General features: G+C 43.5%; 1 protein-coding gene across 2 annotated transcripts in view; it reads left to right on the top strand.

The window, feature by feature from the left end:
• The window catches only part of blm (BLM RecQ like helicase), a 35,076-nt gene that overhangs the window by 11,650 nt on the left and 6,508 nt on the right, over positions 1-16,918 (top strand). For both annotated transcript variants that reach the window (XM_084334269.1, XM_084334268.1), the window contains exons 8-17: positions 730-848; positions 976-1,089; positions 1,711-1,809; positions 7,035-7,183; positions 12,547-12,653; positions 12,738-12,898; positions 13,851-14,046; positions 14,462-14,652; positions 15,398-15,536; positions 16,581-16,780. In XM_084334269.1, coding sequence (XP_084190395.1) covers positions 730-848; positions 976-1,089; positions 1,711-1,809; positions 7,035-7,183; positions 12,547-12,653; positions 12,738-12,898; positions 13,851-14,046; positions 14,462-14,652; positions 15,398-15,536; positions 16,581-16,780 — 1,475 coding nt within the window. The remainder of the gene's footprint in view (positions 1-729; positions 849-975; positions 1,090-1,710; positions 1,810-7,034; positions 7,184-12,546; positions 12,654-12,737; positions 12,899-13,850; positions 14,047-14,461; positions 14,653-15,397; positions 15,537-16,580; positions 16,781-16,918) is intronic.

Genomic DNA, 16,918 nt, shown 5'->3' with positions numbered 1-16,918 from the left:
TTAGAAATGATGAACAAGTCAGCAGGAGGGGTACATCTCAAATCGTGTTGAATATGATTGCATAGTAATGGACAGAGAATAGCCTGCTTCTCTTTGATGACCCCCGGCTCGGATAGGAGTGGGTCTGAGGCGGCCAGAAGATGTAGAGTGCAGGGGTCTTGAGGGTTTGTAGTTAGAGACCATTGACCGGAGGTAGGAGCGAGGGAGCCATTCCCCTCGCTGCGTTGTATGCCAGGTCAGGGACCTTGAAGCAGATTCCTGCGGCAATGGGAAGCCAGTGCAGCTCTCTGAGAAGTGGGGTGACGTGGGCTGGCTTTGGTAGATTGGAGATCAGCTGCATTCTGTATCAGTTGAAGTGGTTTGGTCGTAGGTAGCCTTAAAAGAAAAAGAAAAAAAAACTCAGTGCTGTGGCTATTCTTCCTGGGGTCCATAATACGTAAAATACAGTTACAGACTTACATTATACACTCAGAACATTCACATGGCATACAGACAATTTTAAAACAAGACATACTCCTAATAAATTCATAATACAATACATACTTCTAATCAATTCATAATACAATACAGCATAATATACAATTTAGCTTTTTCATACATTATCTATGTTTATATCAACCAATTCAATCTTCTAATAATATATCCATATCAGACACATACATTTTAATTTATATACTGTATATCCCTATCTCCTTACCTTTGACTGAGCAACACCCTTCTGTTCCTCAGGTGGGGGGAAGAGCCTTTGCTACCAGCTGACTGCCTGCTTGTCTCCTGGAGTAACCGTGGTGATCTCCCCTCTCAAGTCCCTCATCGTAGACCAGATTCAGAAACTCACCACTCTGGATGTAAGTATCACTCATACCACTGGACCTCTTGGCAGAACAAGTGAAGTCACAACGGTGATATGAATCACATGCTCAGGGTTAATTGGAGTATGTATTTCTGTTTTCTGATGTCTTATGTTGTACGTAGATTCCAGCCACAAGTCTGTCTGGTGAAAAGAGCGACAGTGAAGCAGGGAAGATCTACATGCAGCTCTCTAAGAAAGACCCCATCATCAAACTGCTCTATGTCACTCCAGAGAAGGTGAGGAATGGACTGATACTGGTGTGGGAATCACCAGAGGCCCCACGTTACCATGTTTGTTATCACCATACTGGAGTCACGATGTTGTGATGTATTGTGATTTATTTACCTCTGATTTACCTTGTTTCCAACTGCAAATTATGTCCCCAGTGGAAAACCTTGAAAAAATATATATCAAAATCTGTATCTAATAATATATGTTCACCTCACTTCAACCAGCAATCTTTTTTATTATATTCTATATCGATACTTGACTTGATACTTGAGCACACAAAATTTGCCCCACCCCTATTGGATATCGGCTCAATACTAGTATTAGACAGGGGTATCTTTGGTATTAAAGTATCCCGGATATAATTATCAAACCAGTGATAAGATAAGATATTCCTTTATTGATCCCCTTAGGCAAATCCGGGTGTCATGGCAGCATGGGGAAGGGGAGGTACAGGTATGGGCAGGGTAATAGTATAGTAAAAGACCCGAATAGAGGCAATCAAATTTGATCTGAATATAAAAACACGAGAACGAAATCAAACATTTGCATTGATTTAATTTAACCTTTTATCATTTGCGTTACATTTTCAATGCTAGTATTCACCGCTATGCTTTCTTTCCCGCCAGGTGAGCGCGAGCAACAGGCTGATCAGCGCCATGCAGAACCTGTACGATCGAGGCCTCCTGTCCCGGTTCATCATCGACGAGGCCCACTGCGTCAGCCAGGTGAGTTCTTCAGCACCACCACTGTATTTGTGTGGTTCTTTCCTCGTGACAAAAGAAGACATGGTCCGGCAGCGTGGCTACATGGGTAGAGCTCCGGACTCATGATCGGAAGATCACCGGAAAGTGGTGGTTTTGTTGTTCAGCAGGGAGTCCTCTGCACTTGGCAGTAACAATGCCCCTGTTATAGTGATGGGGATACCGTACAGCTGCATGGCAGCTGGTAAAACGTTGGTGATTTATGGAATGACCGTTGTTACTGTATGTGTCCAAAGCCCGAAATAAAAAATAACTGAACTGAACAGCTGCAAGTGCCGTCCTTTGGATGAGACGCTAAACCGAGGTCCTGACTGAATTTGGCCGTTAAAGAACCCAGGACGTCTATCGCAAAGAGTAGGGGGGTTCTCCGGCGTTCCTGGTAAAAATTCCCAATCAGGTCTCTGACATCAAGGCCACCTAATCATCCCTCCCCCTTAATTGCCTATCAATCACTGATCAATCACACAAATACCTGGCTCTGCACCATGGGTGACCGAGCCTTCTGCACGGCTGCACCACGCCTGTGGAACAGCCTCCCCATCCAGCTGAGGTCACCACAGAGCCTGGACTCTTTTAAAGCAGGCCTTTGACTGTTAGCTTTTTATTATAATATTTTTTTCTTGCGATATAATTTTTTTCCTGTGCTGTTGTCTTTAATTTTCTGTTTATACTATGTTTTTAACTATGTTCTATTTTTTTCTTTTTATTCTGTATTAATTTTTTTTTTTACTGATTATTATTTTATTTTTTAACTTTTAACTCTGTAGCTAGCACTTTGGGATCCCAGTGAACAAAAAGTGCAATACAAATTCAATTTATTATTATTATTACTGTCTCCTGAGCCATTCAGCCATTGTGTAGTCGTGTGATGTGTGCCTGTTGCCAGTGTATGGCAGCCATTGAGCCGGCGTAGCCCAAGGTTGGGTGCTACCGAGACTATTTCCACCAGGGCTGTAGGTTAACCTTTTTTGCACATCACACTGGTGCTACAGAGGTTGATAGTTTTGTAGCACAGGCCAAAATCTTGTAGCATGAGTATAAAACGTATCTAAAATCTCTAAAAACAACCACACGTAGTGCAGTTCATCACTTAAATAGGTATGTGACTGGCAAAGGACATGAATCTTGTATACAGGGCACACAAAATCCAAACCTTAACAAGAAATGTTTTCAGACAAACATTTTCTCTTTATTTTCCCATAATGGTAAATTGCAGGGACATAACAACTGTATACAAGACATCAATATGTTGCGCTTCAAATTAGCAGTGCAAATTTGTTTAAATTTGTCATGCAATGTTTTTTTTATTGAGTGTGTAAATCACTAATGGAACAAAAACAACTGTGTATGTGCTTGTAGTACTCCTTGAATGAGATAAACACACACACACACACACACTCCCCCCATTGCATTACAGGGCTCCAGACTAACTTTTGACATTGGTTGCACCAGTGCGCCTAACTTTTTCATTTAGGTGCACCAGCACATAATTTAGGTGCACCCAAAAATGTCCACTGCGCCTTAATACATTTTAAGCGTTACCTTTACCATTACCTTTTTTGTCAGTTTCCATACACATTAGTAATTTCTTAAGATGTTATGTAAATTATTGTAAAAAATAACATTGTATTACAGTTAGCTCGCAAAGTCCAATCCTTCACCTTTTTATGTCTATTTTAACACATTCAGCTCAGCTCCAATTAGAGCTGTCCCAAGCCTGTATTTGGGATTCGAACATTCGCCAGGGTTTTTCGAACGGATGTTCGAACCATCGTTTTTAATCATGCAAACAATTAGCTCCTAAATAGGGAGGTGTAGTCTGACGTCACTTTGGACCGCCTGCGAGGTCCACCTGTATAGGGATTTATCTTTGGGAAAATGGATTATCGGCTATTGTAACAATTCTACCTCATGAACATTTGGAAAGCTTTCCATTTTGCACAAAATGAGTTCCCTTCTATCACTAACATTATTTGTTAAGTATTTTTGGTTGAAATAAAATTCAGCGTTTTTTTTTTTTTCTTTTTTTTTTTTACAATTAATTGCGAATATTTTCATGTTGAGCTATAGATTGTGGATGAATAAGCACAGAAAGGTACACCATGCAAATGTTGATGCTTTATTTGTTTTAAACGAGACGATTTAGAAATGGGCAATGGGCAAATACATTGTGTTTTCAAGATGATGGACCTGCCGGAAACGGCAATCATGTAACCACTACACCTCCCTATAGACCAGGAAGTAACCACTACACCTCCCTATCGACCAGGAAGTAACCACTACACCTCCCTATAGACCAGGAAGTAACCCCCAGGGCTGTGTTCTAAGCCCCCTGCTGTACTCACTCTACACACACGACTGTGTGGCCAAGTTCAGCTCCAACTCCATTGTGAAGTTCGCCGACGACACGGTGGTGGTGGGGCTGATCTCGGACAACGACGAGAAGGCCTACCGGGAGGAGGTTGAGGTACTGGAACGTTGGTGCCAGGACAACAGCCTGCTCCTGAACATTGGTAAAACCAAGGAGCTGATCGTGGATTATAGGAGAGGACAGCGGGAGACACACACACCACTGAGGATTAACGGGGCTACCGTGGACAGGGTGAGCAGCTTCAAGTACCTGGGGGTCCACATCTCAGAGGACCTGACATGGTCAACACACATAAACACAGTAGTAAAGAAAGCGAAGCAGCGCCTCTACCACCTGAGACAGTTAAGGAAGTTCAGAGTATCGGGGAAGATACTCCAGTCCTTCTACTCAGGAGCTGTAGAGAGCATCTTGACCGGAAACATCACTGCCTGGTATGGGAACAGCACGGCACAGGACAAGAAGGCCCTACACAGAGTGGTGCGCTCAGCCGAGCGTACCACGGGTATTGCGCTACCTCCCCTGCAGGCTCTATACAACAAGAGGTGCAAATCCAGAGCCTGCAGGATAATGAAAGACCCCCACCACCCCAATAACAGCCTGTTCCAGCTGCTGAGGTCAGGCAGACGCCTGCGAATTCTAGAGACTAAGACGGAGAGGCTTAGGCTAAGCTTCTTCCCCCAGGCCATCAGAGCCTTGAACAATGAACATTGAGAGACACAGAAACTGAACTATCCACACACAAGTACATACACGACACGCACGCTGAGCACGCTCACACACTAGCAGCCACTTTAACACTCATGACGCACACACGCACACTTATGGCCAGAGGAAAGGCCACTTAAAGTAGTATAACATCAGGAACAGTGTATTGCACTACTAAAGCTAACTAGCATGTCCTATATGCTCTGTAAATACTAATGTACAGATACCGAGATGGCACACCATGTACCTGTTTATTGCACTGTTTTATTGGATTCTATTAATATGTTGTACCACTGTATTTTTATTGGATTCTATTATATGTTGTACCACTGTATTGCACATCGTCGCGGGCAAGACCAGCCGCATTTCATTGTATACCTGTATGCCGTGACAATTAAAACTCTTGAATCTTGAATCTTGAACCACTTCACCTCCATATAGACCAGGAAGTAACCACTACACCTCCCTATAGACCAGGAAGTAACCACTACACCTCCCTATAGACCAGGAAGTAACCACTACACCTCCCTATAGACCACGAAGTAACCACTACACCTCCATATACTAATAGTTTTTCGGGTATTTTATTTTGAAAAATGGCCACTTCCGCCCGCGCCTCAACCCAGCGTAAGCGTACTGTCGAGTCTTGACTAGCAACGTTTAAGCACATAGCGCACATTGCTGTGGTTGAGTAGTAGATGTAGCTACTTACTGGTCACGGAAGGCTTGAATAACGTTTGAATGATAATCCATTTTGTGATACATTTGTTGAAACAGCTTTGTTGGCCGACGGCTCCTGCTATCTTAACGTTAGCTAAAGCTAAAGGGCTGCGGTCTAACGTTACATAGCTTAATTAACGTGTATAACATACCTGTGTAACGTTAAGCAGCTTGTGTTCCGCTGGGAAAGCATCACTGCATACACTTTGTTTAATCCAAACGTCCATTCGGAAACGTTGTATTATGAAACCAGTATGAGACGCTGTGTTTTTTTATCGTTTCAATTTGGATGCTCACATGGCTTTTTTGTTTATCCCATCATTCAGCGAATAATAATGGCAGGGTGATGATCGGAGCCAATCAGAGCCAGATCGTGGCTGGTCTTTTCGTAATGCACGTGTTTAGCCAATCAAATGCAGAGATAAAAAAAATGTGAACGCACATGGCCACGGGGGGAAAAAAACGATACACACAGACAGACAGACCTGCTGGGAGTGGGAGCTGGGAGCACCAGTGCGACAAGGGAAAACATCCAGTCGCACGGCACTGAGATTTGGTCGCAAAATGCGACCAAAACAGGCGTACCCTGGAGCCCTGCATTAATCAGGAGTACAAGGAACTCTGCATACATTTGTTTCACAATGAAAAGTGCTTTATAAATTAAATTAATAATTATTATTGTAATTAACCCCATGAAAGGTTTATTATTTTTATGGGTAATTACCTGCTTCATATTTGTGATGTTACTGGTTTCAGTGTGTGCCTAATTTGATCAATGTGTTGGGCGGTTTATAGAGATCTATGACAATTAATGTTTATGTATATCCGGGGCCGGGACTTTTATTATAAGAATTGATAGAGGCCTACTACGGTATGTGTGCGACCTTTATTTTGAAATCTGTTGCGACGCAACCGCGTTTAGGTTTGCGCTTTTGACAGTGAAATGTTCAATTCAACTTAGCTTGAAGGAAAGACGCTAATCAAAAAGGTTTAATGGACCCGTATGAGGCCATAGCTCTTACGGTGGGACTTTGATTGCTTATAGAAGAGGAATGTAATACTATGCAAAACGAGAAATAAACAGTGATTTTACCAGCAGTCCAAGCCACTTTCATATACGGGGAACCGTGACAATTATTAGTATTGCCTTATTTGCATATGGTCTCGTTATTAGATAGATAGAAGATAGATAGATAGATTGATACTTTATTGGTCCCCGGAGGGACATTTAAGTAGCCAGTATTTAAGTATTGAAAGCAAATATATGTCACACTGTACAGCCCTGACCCTACATTGTGTAGAGCGCTTTGAGTGTCTAGAAAAGCTCTATATAAATGTATTGATCATTCATTCATGGTTGATAACCCTGTGCCCTTCTTCCCGTCGTTCTCAGTGGGGCCACGACTTCCGACCGGACTACAAGAAGCTGCACGAGCTGCGGCAGAAGTTCCCCAACGTGACCATCATGGCCCTGACGGCCACCGCCACCCCGCGCGTCCAGAAGGACATCCTCAACCAGCTGCAGATGACCCGACCCCTGGTGTAGGTGCCCCGAGTCATGCCCCATCTTGCGTTTAAAGGACCATGCCGGTCCAAATATGAGTCTTAGCCCATTTACTAATAGGCACACACATTTAAATTACCCCTGACCATTTTGCTGAGCATAGCTTACTACTTTAGATGTTTAAATGTTTGCTTTGTTTATCCTTTTTAAAATGCAAATGCTATGGTGATGAGCCATACAATTATTTATTGTTTACTTTCATTAACACACTACCCCCCGTTCTTTCTAGTCTAATGTATGCATTGATTTATTTTACAAGAGGTTTCCAATTTGTTAGCGCCACCAGGAGATACATTTTACGCATGTTTATTGCACACACGGGTATGGTCCCTTAAAGGGGAATACCACCCATTTTAATAATTCACATATGTTCTTCCTGTGCCCGAGACAGTTCAGACCAGTCTCTACTAAAGCTGGAAATCTGAGAGAGAACCCTTTGAACCCTCCGAACTGGGACGTAAAATCAGGGGCCTGGTCCGTAGATGGTGAATGAGGCTGTGACTTTATGATTATTAACCCATTCAGTGCCAACCACGAGATTAGTCGGGTAACTCGCTATGCGTTGCGTGCCAATCATGAGTTTTCTCGGGTTTTAATCGTTATTTCTTTTATTAGCGATATCCATACATTTTTCATCCATCCAGCCTGACGTTATCATTGGGAATGGGTCTGAGCTCGAAAAGGGCAAATACCGCCGCCTATCGTCTCCCGGATGGTATTGCACATCATTGGATTGGATTGGATTGGATTGGATGGGACTGCATCAGGGGTGCGACTGCATCAAGGGTTTCCCTTCTCAGGCAAGCAGTATCGTGTTACCACATTCACTGGCGAGGCTGGGAGAAGGGTCGATTATGTGTTTTGGGACTATAATGTTGGATCAATAAACGCGATCAATATTTGGAATGGCGATCAGGAATTTGATTAATCTTTTTGCAGAACATCTGATGTGAGGTAAGGACTCTATTTTACCAGATGTTTTTTTAATCGGATGTTTTTTTCTCCGCCATCGGAGCGTGTGTGTGCGTAACGTTAGCGCTGACCAAGTCATGGATAATAGATTTGATTTATTTAGTATAAAGGACACATTATACTATTGATAATCTAGCGTTTATTTGAAAACTATTAATAAATCGGCCGAAAAATGACAACGTGTTTTGTGTATTCCACTAAAGAGCTATTATCGCAGATTTCTCTGGAATTACTAGAACTCTCCAAAACTACACTCTTATTCAAAACGGTATAAAACGGAAATGTACCAATGAAAAAACTATCCGTTTTGTACATGTTGTCTGCAAGCAAGTCATTGATAAGCGACGGGTGTATTAGACCCATAGCCATAATTTAAGATATAGTTTAGTTCGGTCGGGGCGCCTGCTCAGCGCAGATAGGATCTAAGGGGGGTAGTGTGATCCTTCCACACGTTACACCCTCTCAGTGAGAGTCTGCGCTGCCAGGTGAAAATAAGCGGTTGATTGGCTAGACGTGTGTCGGAGGAAGCACGTGATAGCCTCCACTCTCCCAGACCGACTGTGGGGGGTAAGTGCGCAGCGACCATGAAGGGGATTGGGAATTGGCATAACGACTAACATTGGGATGGGAGAAAATCGGAGGAAAAAGGAGGGGGAAAAAGATTAAAAAAAATATATATATGTATAGTTTAAGCATTCGCAAATTTCCCCGTCCTCCCATTGACTAAAGAGCTGGCACGGAACGGCCTAATTTGGTCATATGGGCGTGGCTCTGAATGAGTTAACCTTAAAGGAACATGCCAACATTTTGGGAAGTTAGCTTACCGTCTTCTCCAGAGACAGACAAGAAGATATATACCAGTTTCCTCTGTGCGTTCAGTAGAAAGCTATCTGGCTGCACGTTAGCCTTGCTTGGCACAATGAATGGAAGCGGACAGTGCCGGTTAGCCTAGGCATTGTCCAACTAACACCTCTCCCGAAGGCTAACCGGCACTGTCCACTTCCAATCATTGGGCTTAGCTAGGCTAACGTGCAGCCAGATGGCAGAGAAGAAGGTAAGCCAATTTCCCAAAATGTTGGCATGTTCCTTTAATATAATACAAACCTTATTTGGGTGTAAGCTCACAAACAGTGATGGCCTCGTAAAGTCAGCCCCATTGGTTGTCTATGGAGCAGCCCAAGATTTTACATCCCCCAGTGACATCACTGATGGGAGGGTTCTCGCTCTCTGATTTCTAGCTTTAGGAGAGGGTGGTGCTTGTTCACAAATACTGACTGAACTGTCCTGGAGCACAGGAAGAACATATAGTGCGGCCGGGTAGCACAGCGGACTAAGAGTCTGTCTACCACCGCAGAGACACTGGTATCGAATCCGGCTGTCAGCGGTGCCTCCGGCTTGGCCGGTCGTCATACTGGCACAATTGGCAGTGTCAGCGGGAGGGAAGCCGGTGGGTGGTAATCTGGTCGTTGTAAACAGCGACTCCTACAGGTCGGTCAGGGCGCCTGCACAGCGAGGGAGGGAAATGGTGAAGGTAGTGTGACCTCCCATGCGTTACACTTCACCAATGAGAGTCCTCGTGGCCAGGTGAAAAGAGGCTGCTGGCTGTCTCATGTATCGGAGGAAGCATGTGATAGACTTCAGGGCTCCCTAGACCGACCAGTGGGGGGCACATGCGTGCAACGACCAGGAAGGGGAGGGGGGAATTGGCATAATGACTAAATTGGGACGGGAGGAAAAATACAGAAAAATAGGAGGAGAAAAAAAAGTGGATACAAAAAAAAGGAAGAACATATAGTGGAACAGACTTCCCACCATGGTCAGGACAGCTGAAACCCGGCCAATTTTCCGCTGTCGACTAATAACACACCTCATCTTACTGTCTTTTACTATTATACTGTATTTGTCTTTTACTATAATGCTAATATGTCTATACTACTATGCACTCAGTGTAACACTCAAGCGCGATACTTACTTACTTATGCCTGCTACCTCTTCTGCGGCATAGGCTGTCAAACAAGTGATCTCCAAGCATCTCTGTCTTGAGCTGTTCTCTCCAGTTGGTTCCAGGTCATCTTCATGGTCTTGGTGTCTGCCTCCAGGTCTCTGCGCCAGGTGTTTCTTGGGCGGCCCCTTTTCCACTTGCCCTGCGGGTTCCATGTTAGGGCGTGTCTGGTGATGGTACTTGCAGGCTTTCGCAGGGTGTGGCCTATCCAGCGCCATCTGCGTTTCTTAATTTCTTCTTCTGCAGGCAGCTGGTTTGTTCTCTGCCAGAGTTCGCAGTTGCTGATGGTGTCGATGTGGATGAATAGAAGCGCAATACTATTTTATAAATAATGCCACTGACCCTTAGCTGCCAAAGCGTTACCTCTCTTGCTGACTGGTTGTAACACTTGCACCACTGCGCTGTTGTTTACTGCAGTAGTAGAACAGAACAGATCATGTAACCAGCGCTCTTCTCCCGTTGTGCCTTCAGGCAAGCTGCTTTTGTATGTTGTAGTGTTGTCAGTCACAATACCAACATTTTGACTTTGATACAGATACAGATAGGAAAGGTAATGGAATATATTATTAGATGACAGAACATGGACAATTCTTTATACAATTCTTTAATTCATTATAATTTAAACGCTATTGAATAAGTTCATAAATAATAATTAATACAATTATTCTGTTACAGCTACTGAGCTATATATATACTATAGCTACTGTCCATAAATATCTTCCTTTTGAATTAAATAGGTTCAGGAGAGAGATGTAGAGTGGGGGGGGGGGGGGGGGGGGGGCACACACGCACACACACACACCAGCGTTTCCGTTAGCCGGTAATTACCGGTATTTGACCGGCAAAATCTGTTGAAGTCCGACATATTTAATCTCTCCGGTCATAATGTCCGGTGAAAATAATTCCCTCTAAGCACAATTTGATTATTTGAATTGTATTAAAATAGGCTAAAATTAAATAGCCTATGCGATGAACGAAACAATCATTACATTTGTTTCATCGTTGCTTCACCAAGCAGCCGGTCTAATAATGACAACGCTGTGTCAGTGCGAGCCTGCTGCTAGATTTGCGAAAAGCATGGAGCTGCAGACCCACAGAACCCACCAACTTTGTCGGCACAGTGCAGTACTCCAATTCAGCCATTGGCAATTCAGCTGTTGGGCGGGGGGCGCTGCTGAGCGGTCCCCAGACCGGACCTAAAAACACTGCTGCTCTGTGGGTCTGCAGCTCCATGCTTCACGTAAATCTAGCAGCAGGCTCGCGCTGACACACCGTTGTCATTATTAGACCGGCTGCTTGGTGAAGAGGGAATTATTTTCACCGGACATTATGACCAGCACCAAGTCGTTGGGAGGTGGAGATATACATCACGCAAACCCACGATAATGTTGCCGTCTCTCTGCCAAATTTCTCAGTTATTCGCTTGATATAATTAATACAAATGTCCAATATAACGGAATTCGTTAGCTCATAAAAATGTGATTATAACAGACTGCTGTTTATTAATGTCGGGCAGACTGCCCACCGACACCTCAAGTCGGCAGCAGCCCGAAGTCTCGAGGGACTTATTTTATTTGGAATATATTAATGACTGTATATACGCAAAAGTAGCCTAGTTTTAAGTTAAAATATTATAAATGCCTTGAGAATGTCATTCTTTATATAGGCCTATCAATTGTTTTTAAGCTCAATAAACTCTGACCGGAATTTATCCCATTTGTCCGGTAGATTGAAATCTACCGGACACTCAGACCTGCAAAAAAGAATTCTAACGGAAACCCTGACACACACACACACACACACACACACACACACATACACACACATATCCTCAGCCCTCCCTTCCCTCACTATGCCTCTGAGCGTCCCCAGTGATTAGCGTTAGCAGGTTAGCTTAGTTGGAGTACTCAGTTAGCAGATAACATTACAGTAGTTATTGTTTTTTAGCATGACGTGGGTATACAGGACTGGCGAGGATGCAAAGCATGTTGGAACCGCTGCTCGGGGAGTTTTCGTTGCACATAGAAGCAGACTCGAGATGAGTTGTTACAGAGTTGATCCACGCTGCTCCGTGTCTATTATGAAATGACAATTGCGCAGTTGTTGACACGTCCACTACGCAAGACGATTTACTCGCACACTGTGCTCTTAAATGATTTTTCCTGTTCTCACAAATGATTTTTAGAGGCAAATGCGAGTGTAATGCTCGCACTGTATAGCCCTGATATAATACTCTAATATGCTCATATGGCTCCCAATTATTTTACACGCCAGAGTGGCTGAGTAGCCTCTGTAATTTACCAGCCAAAGAGGAAATCTACACGCCATTGGCGTTTGGCGGGTTCTTATTTTGTTCCCTGCCTTCAGGTTTACCATGAGTTTCAACCGAATAAACCTCAAGTACGCCGTGCTGCCCAAGAAGCCCAAGAAGGTGGATGAGGACTGCATCAGCTGGATCAAGAAGCACTACCCACGTAAGCCAGCCGCTCTGTGACAGTGCCGCTCTGTGATGGTGCTGCTACCGTTCATGTCTCATACTGACCTCCCTGTCTGTGCAGGTGGCTCTGGAATCGTGTACTGCCTGTCCCGTAACGACTGTGACGTGATGGCTCAGAGTCTGCAGAGAGTGGGAATATTGGCTCTGGCGTATCACGCAGGCCTGAACGACCGTGATAGAGAGTATGTTCAGACCAAGTGGATCAACCAGGACGGCTGCCAGGTGAGCGGGCCTCCCTGCTGATCGATTACACGTCTACTTCATTCTTTTCACTTTTCAGCCTTGTCATATGGTTCTGAATTTCACATGACGGGCTCAAAACAACAAAGTGGTTGCATATTCTACCGTTTGTTTTCAAAGTATTTGTCTCTGTCACATTATTGCGGATGGGGAGGGGGTTGAATGGCTCATTTAAGCAAAGATGTGTAACCATGCATTACATTTTATTGTATAATGATTGAGAGTACTGTGTATTTTGACATATTTCACTGGTATATACTTTACTATTGTAGTTAAGCATGTCTAACTATAGTCTATAATAAAATGTCTGACTGCACAGTACTGGTAACTAAAAACAAAGTGTGAATTGAAACAACTGGTTCATTGTGAAGACGGCCTCCTGAGAAAATTAAGATGATTAAAGCAGATCCTTGTTTTTCTAGAGGAGAGGTGAAGGATGAGGGAGACAGACTGATGCGAATGATGGGAGAGGAGGAAAGAGAAGTTGTGTAATGTTAACTGGTCTGACACAGTTACTGCCGTCTCCTCTCCTTGTCCCGATACCAGTTAAAATGACTCAAAAATATGCCTAAATGACCCCAAGAATAGAAATCTAATTGTGAGATTCCCAAATAGTCCCACCCCTAGTAAAAGTAAATGTCAGCCTCATCTCCCAGGTCATGCGTGCCACCAGAGCCTAACTGTGACTCCTCATCTCCCAGGTCATGTGTGCCACCATAGCCTAACTGTGACGCCTCATCTCCCAGGTCATGTGTGTGCCACCATAGCCTAACTGTGACGCCTCATCTCCCAGGTCATGTGTCTGCCACCATAGCCTAACTGTGACGCCTCATCTCCCAGGTCATGTGTGTGCCACCATAGCCTAACTGTGACGCCTCATCTCCCAGGTCATGTGTGTGCCACCATAGCCTAACTGTGACGCCTCATCTCCCAGGTCATGTGTGCCACCATAGCCTTTGGCATGGGCATCGACAAGCCTGACGTGCGCTATGTGATCCACGCCAGTCTCCCCAAGTCAGTGGAGGGCTACTACCAGGAGTCGGGCAGAGCCGGCAGGGACGGGGAGATCTCTCACTGCATCCTCTTCTACAACTACCACGATGTCATCCGCATCAAGAGGATCATCGGCAGTATGTACTCTGGGGTTAAACTATTCTATGCCAAACCTTTTTAAGCTACATTTGAATATGAATGGTGTCCTTCAGGTCCCTACTACTGCCTACAACCTGTGAAATAGGTTTTTCACTGCCGATACAGATTCTAGTTTGGAGTCGTTGGGACAAAAACAAATGTTGCGATATATGGTTATATATTTTTCTCCATTGGAGATTTTTCTTCTGCTATGCCATAAATGCAGAATGTGGTTTTGCACATGGCTTAGTATTTGGGCAATTCTACGATACCCTGTCTTTTAACCCAGTATCGGCCCGATATCCAGTATCGGTATCGGTCCATCCGTAATTGCCAAAAATCTGATAACTGCATATTAGAAATCACATAATTTTTCTGGTGTGCATGAAAACAACTGCTATTTGTTGATTGCAGTGGACCGAGACGGCACCAAACAGAGCAAGGCGACTCACTACAGCAACCTCCACAGCATGGTGCACTTCTGTGAGAACATGATGGACTGCAGGAGGATCCAGCTGCTGGCGTACTTCGGAGAACACAAATTCAACGCCAGCTTCTGCAAGGACCACCCCGACGTCATCTGTGACAACTGTGCTCGACCCCATGTGAGAAATGAAAAGTGTTTTGTCTGCACCGAGTTCTGTTCATCTATTTATCACTATATGCCACATTCTTATTTTCATCATTGTTTGCTCTTACTGGAAAACGTACCTACTCTGCTAGTAATGTCACTCTGCACTTGAGGGAGAACACATGCAAAATAAGTTCAATGAAGTCCTTCAGTGCACAGGTACTTTAGGATGTCACCACCCGCCCCGCCCCAAATGTCTGTTACATTCAGCTTAGTCCATTAATTGACTACGCCTACATTCTGCAATGCCTGCAATGCCATTTCAGTGGATCTTTAATGCTTCATTCATTCGTCTTAAAGAGATAGCCTACAGTTTTAAGGCACATATCCAGTTGACTTATCTCAAGCGCCGTTTGTCCAAGGGAAGCAACAATTGTGATTGGAGGATCAAGAAAAGAGGGTGGGGCTTGAGATAGGACAATTGGTCACAACCTGGGAATCCTTTGAGTCCATGTAAAAGGCATGTGCACCAGTTTTTTTAGACATTGGAAGCCCAACATTTTGACACGTGCTTCATGGTCCCATTGACTGCCAGTAGTAGAGAATGCTAGCTAAATACTAACAAATGCTAGCATTTATTGCTCCCAATATTTCAAAAACCAAGACAAGTGCAAGTGTTAAAAGCACAAATCGGATCGGCCTTTAAATTAAACATTAAATTAAAAAAATCTCTAACCAAATGTAATTGGTGGACCTGCATCTTCTATGTGTTTTTGCAGCAATACAAGTTGAGAAATGTGACTGAGGACGTGAAGAAGGTTGTGAAGTTCGTCCAGGACAACTGTGAGAAGGTTGGAGCCAGAGCCTCTGGTCACCTGAACAGACTGACCCTGAACATGTTGGTGGACATCTTCCTGGGTAAATACCAACAATATGTCGGGGCTGAATTCTTAATAGTCTTGGATTTTGTCAACTAATTGATCAGTATCTAATTAGAAAATCTGGAAAATGTATGTTTTCATAGATTTTCCAGTCACCTGTTGGAGGTTATAGTACCCATCATTGTATCCTGTATGATAAGGTCTGGTGGTCCTCTGGCAGAGAGACGTGACTTGCATTGGTATCTGTTTCTTTATAAAGCCACTTATTACTGGACTGGAACTCTGGACTCTATCATACTCGCTCTGGGGATTGGCTTTACGCCCAGAGTTTGCACTGAATTAGGAAAATCTGCTTTTAGCTTCTGTGCCCCTGACACGTGGAATGTTTTGCAAAGGACCTTAAAACTCAATACTTTATCCATCGGTCAGTTTAAATCTATAATGGCCAACCATCTCACCTCAGTCTGTAATTGTTTTTGATTGATTTCAATCGTTTAATTGATTTACTTTTCTGTTTTTGTATTATTTATTGTTCTTCTCTCATTGCAAAGATTAAATAAAGATTGAATGAATATAGGGAAAGTTTGTTGGGATGATGACGTTTTTATTAGGGCTGACCTTCGATTTATTTTTTGGAATTCGAAGCTTCAGGGCCGAGATTAAATTTGAATTCGAAGCTTCGAGATAAAAAAAATATATAATAATTAAAAAATATATTTTTTCTTTTTTTTATGTTGTGGGACTTGTACAGCACTTTGTTCAACTTTGTCAGTGCTGTAAAGTTTAAACCTTTTTAAATCTTAGACAAACAACACTTTGCTTTCATGAAATATTGTAAGCCGTCATTTGAGGCTTTATAAAAGCAGCACAATGAACACAAATCTGTCAGTGCAGAGTCTGACCTCATCTTAAATAACAAACAGCATTGCTTGTTGTAGTTAACAAAGAGAGGCAGAGTTGATTTTGCTTTTTTTTTTATATAATCGAATTTTATTTTCATATTCGAATCCCATGCCAATCGAACGAAGCTTCGAAGTATTTAAGACGGCCCTAGTTTTTATTATATAAACTTTTTTGACAGGGTCTAAAACGGCTAAGATCCAGACAGGGATGTTTGGGATGGGAACAGCGTACTCCAGACACAACGCTGACCGTCTCTTCAAGAAGATGGTCCTGGACCACATCCTGGAGGAAGACCTCTACATCACTAACAACGGCCAGGCTGTGGCTTACATCTCTGCTGGACCCAAGACTTTGAACGTCCTCTCGGGACACATGCAGGTCCTACATCACATCTCGTCTCACTTCACTACTATTACAGGCTTTACGACACAACGCAAGCCCACATTTATTCCAAGTGCAAATTCTGATTCTTTTGTCACAGCTTTTTTAAATGTACATACATTCACAAAAACGTGA

The sequence above is a fragment of the Notolepis coatsorum genome (genome assembly GCF_963971535.1).
Source record: "Notolepis coatsorum genome assembly, chromosome: 18".
Lineage (NCBI taxonomy): Eukaryota > Metazoa > Chordata > Actinopteri > Aulopiformes > Paralepididae > Notolepis > Notolepis coatsorum.
This window is presented reverse-complemented; position numbering and strand designations above follow the sequence as displayed.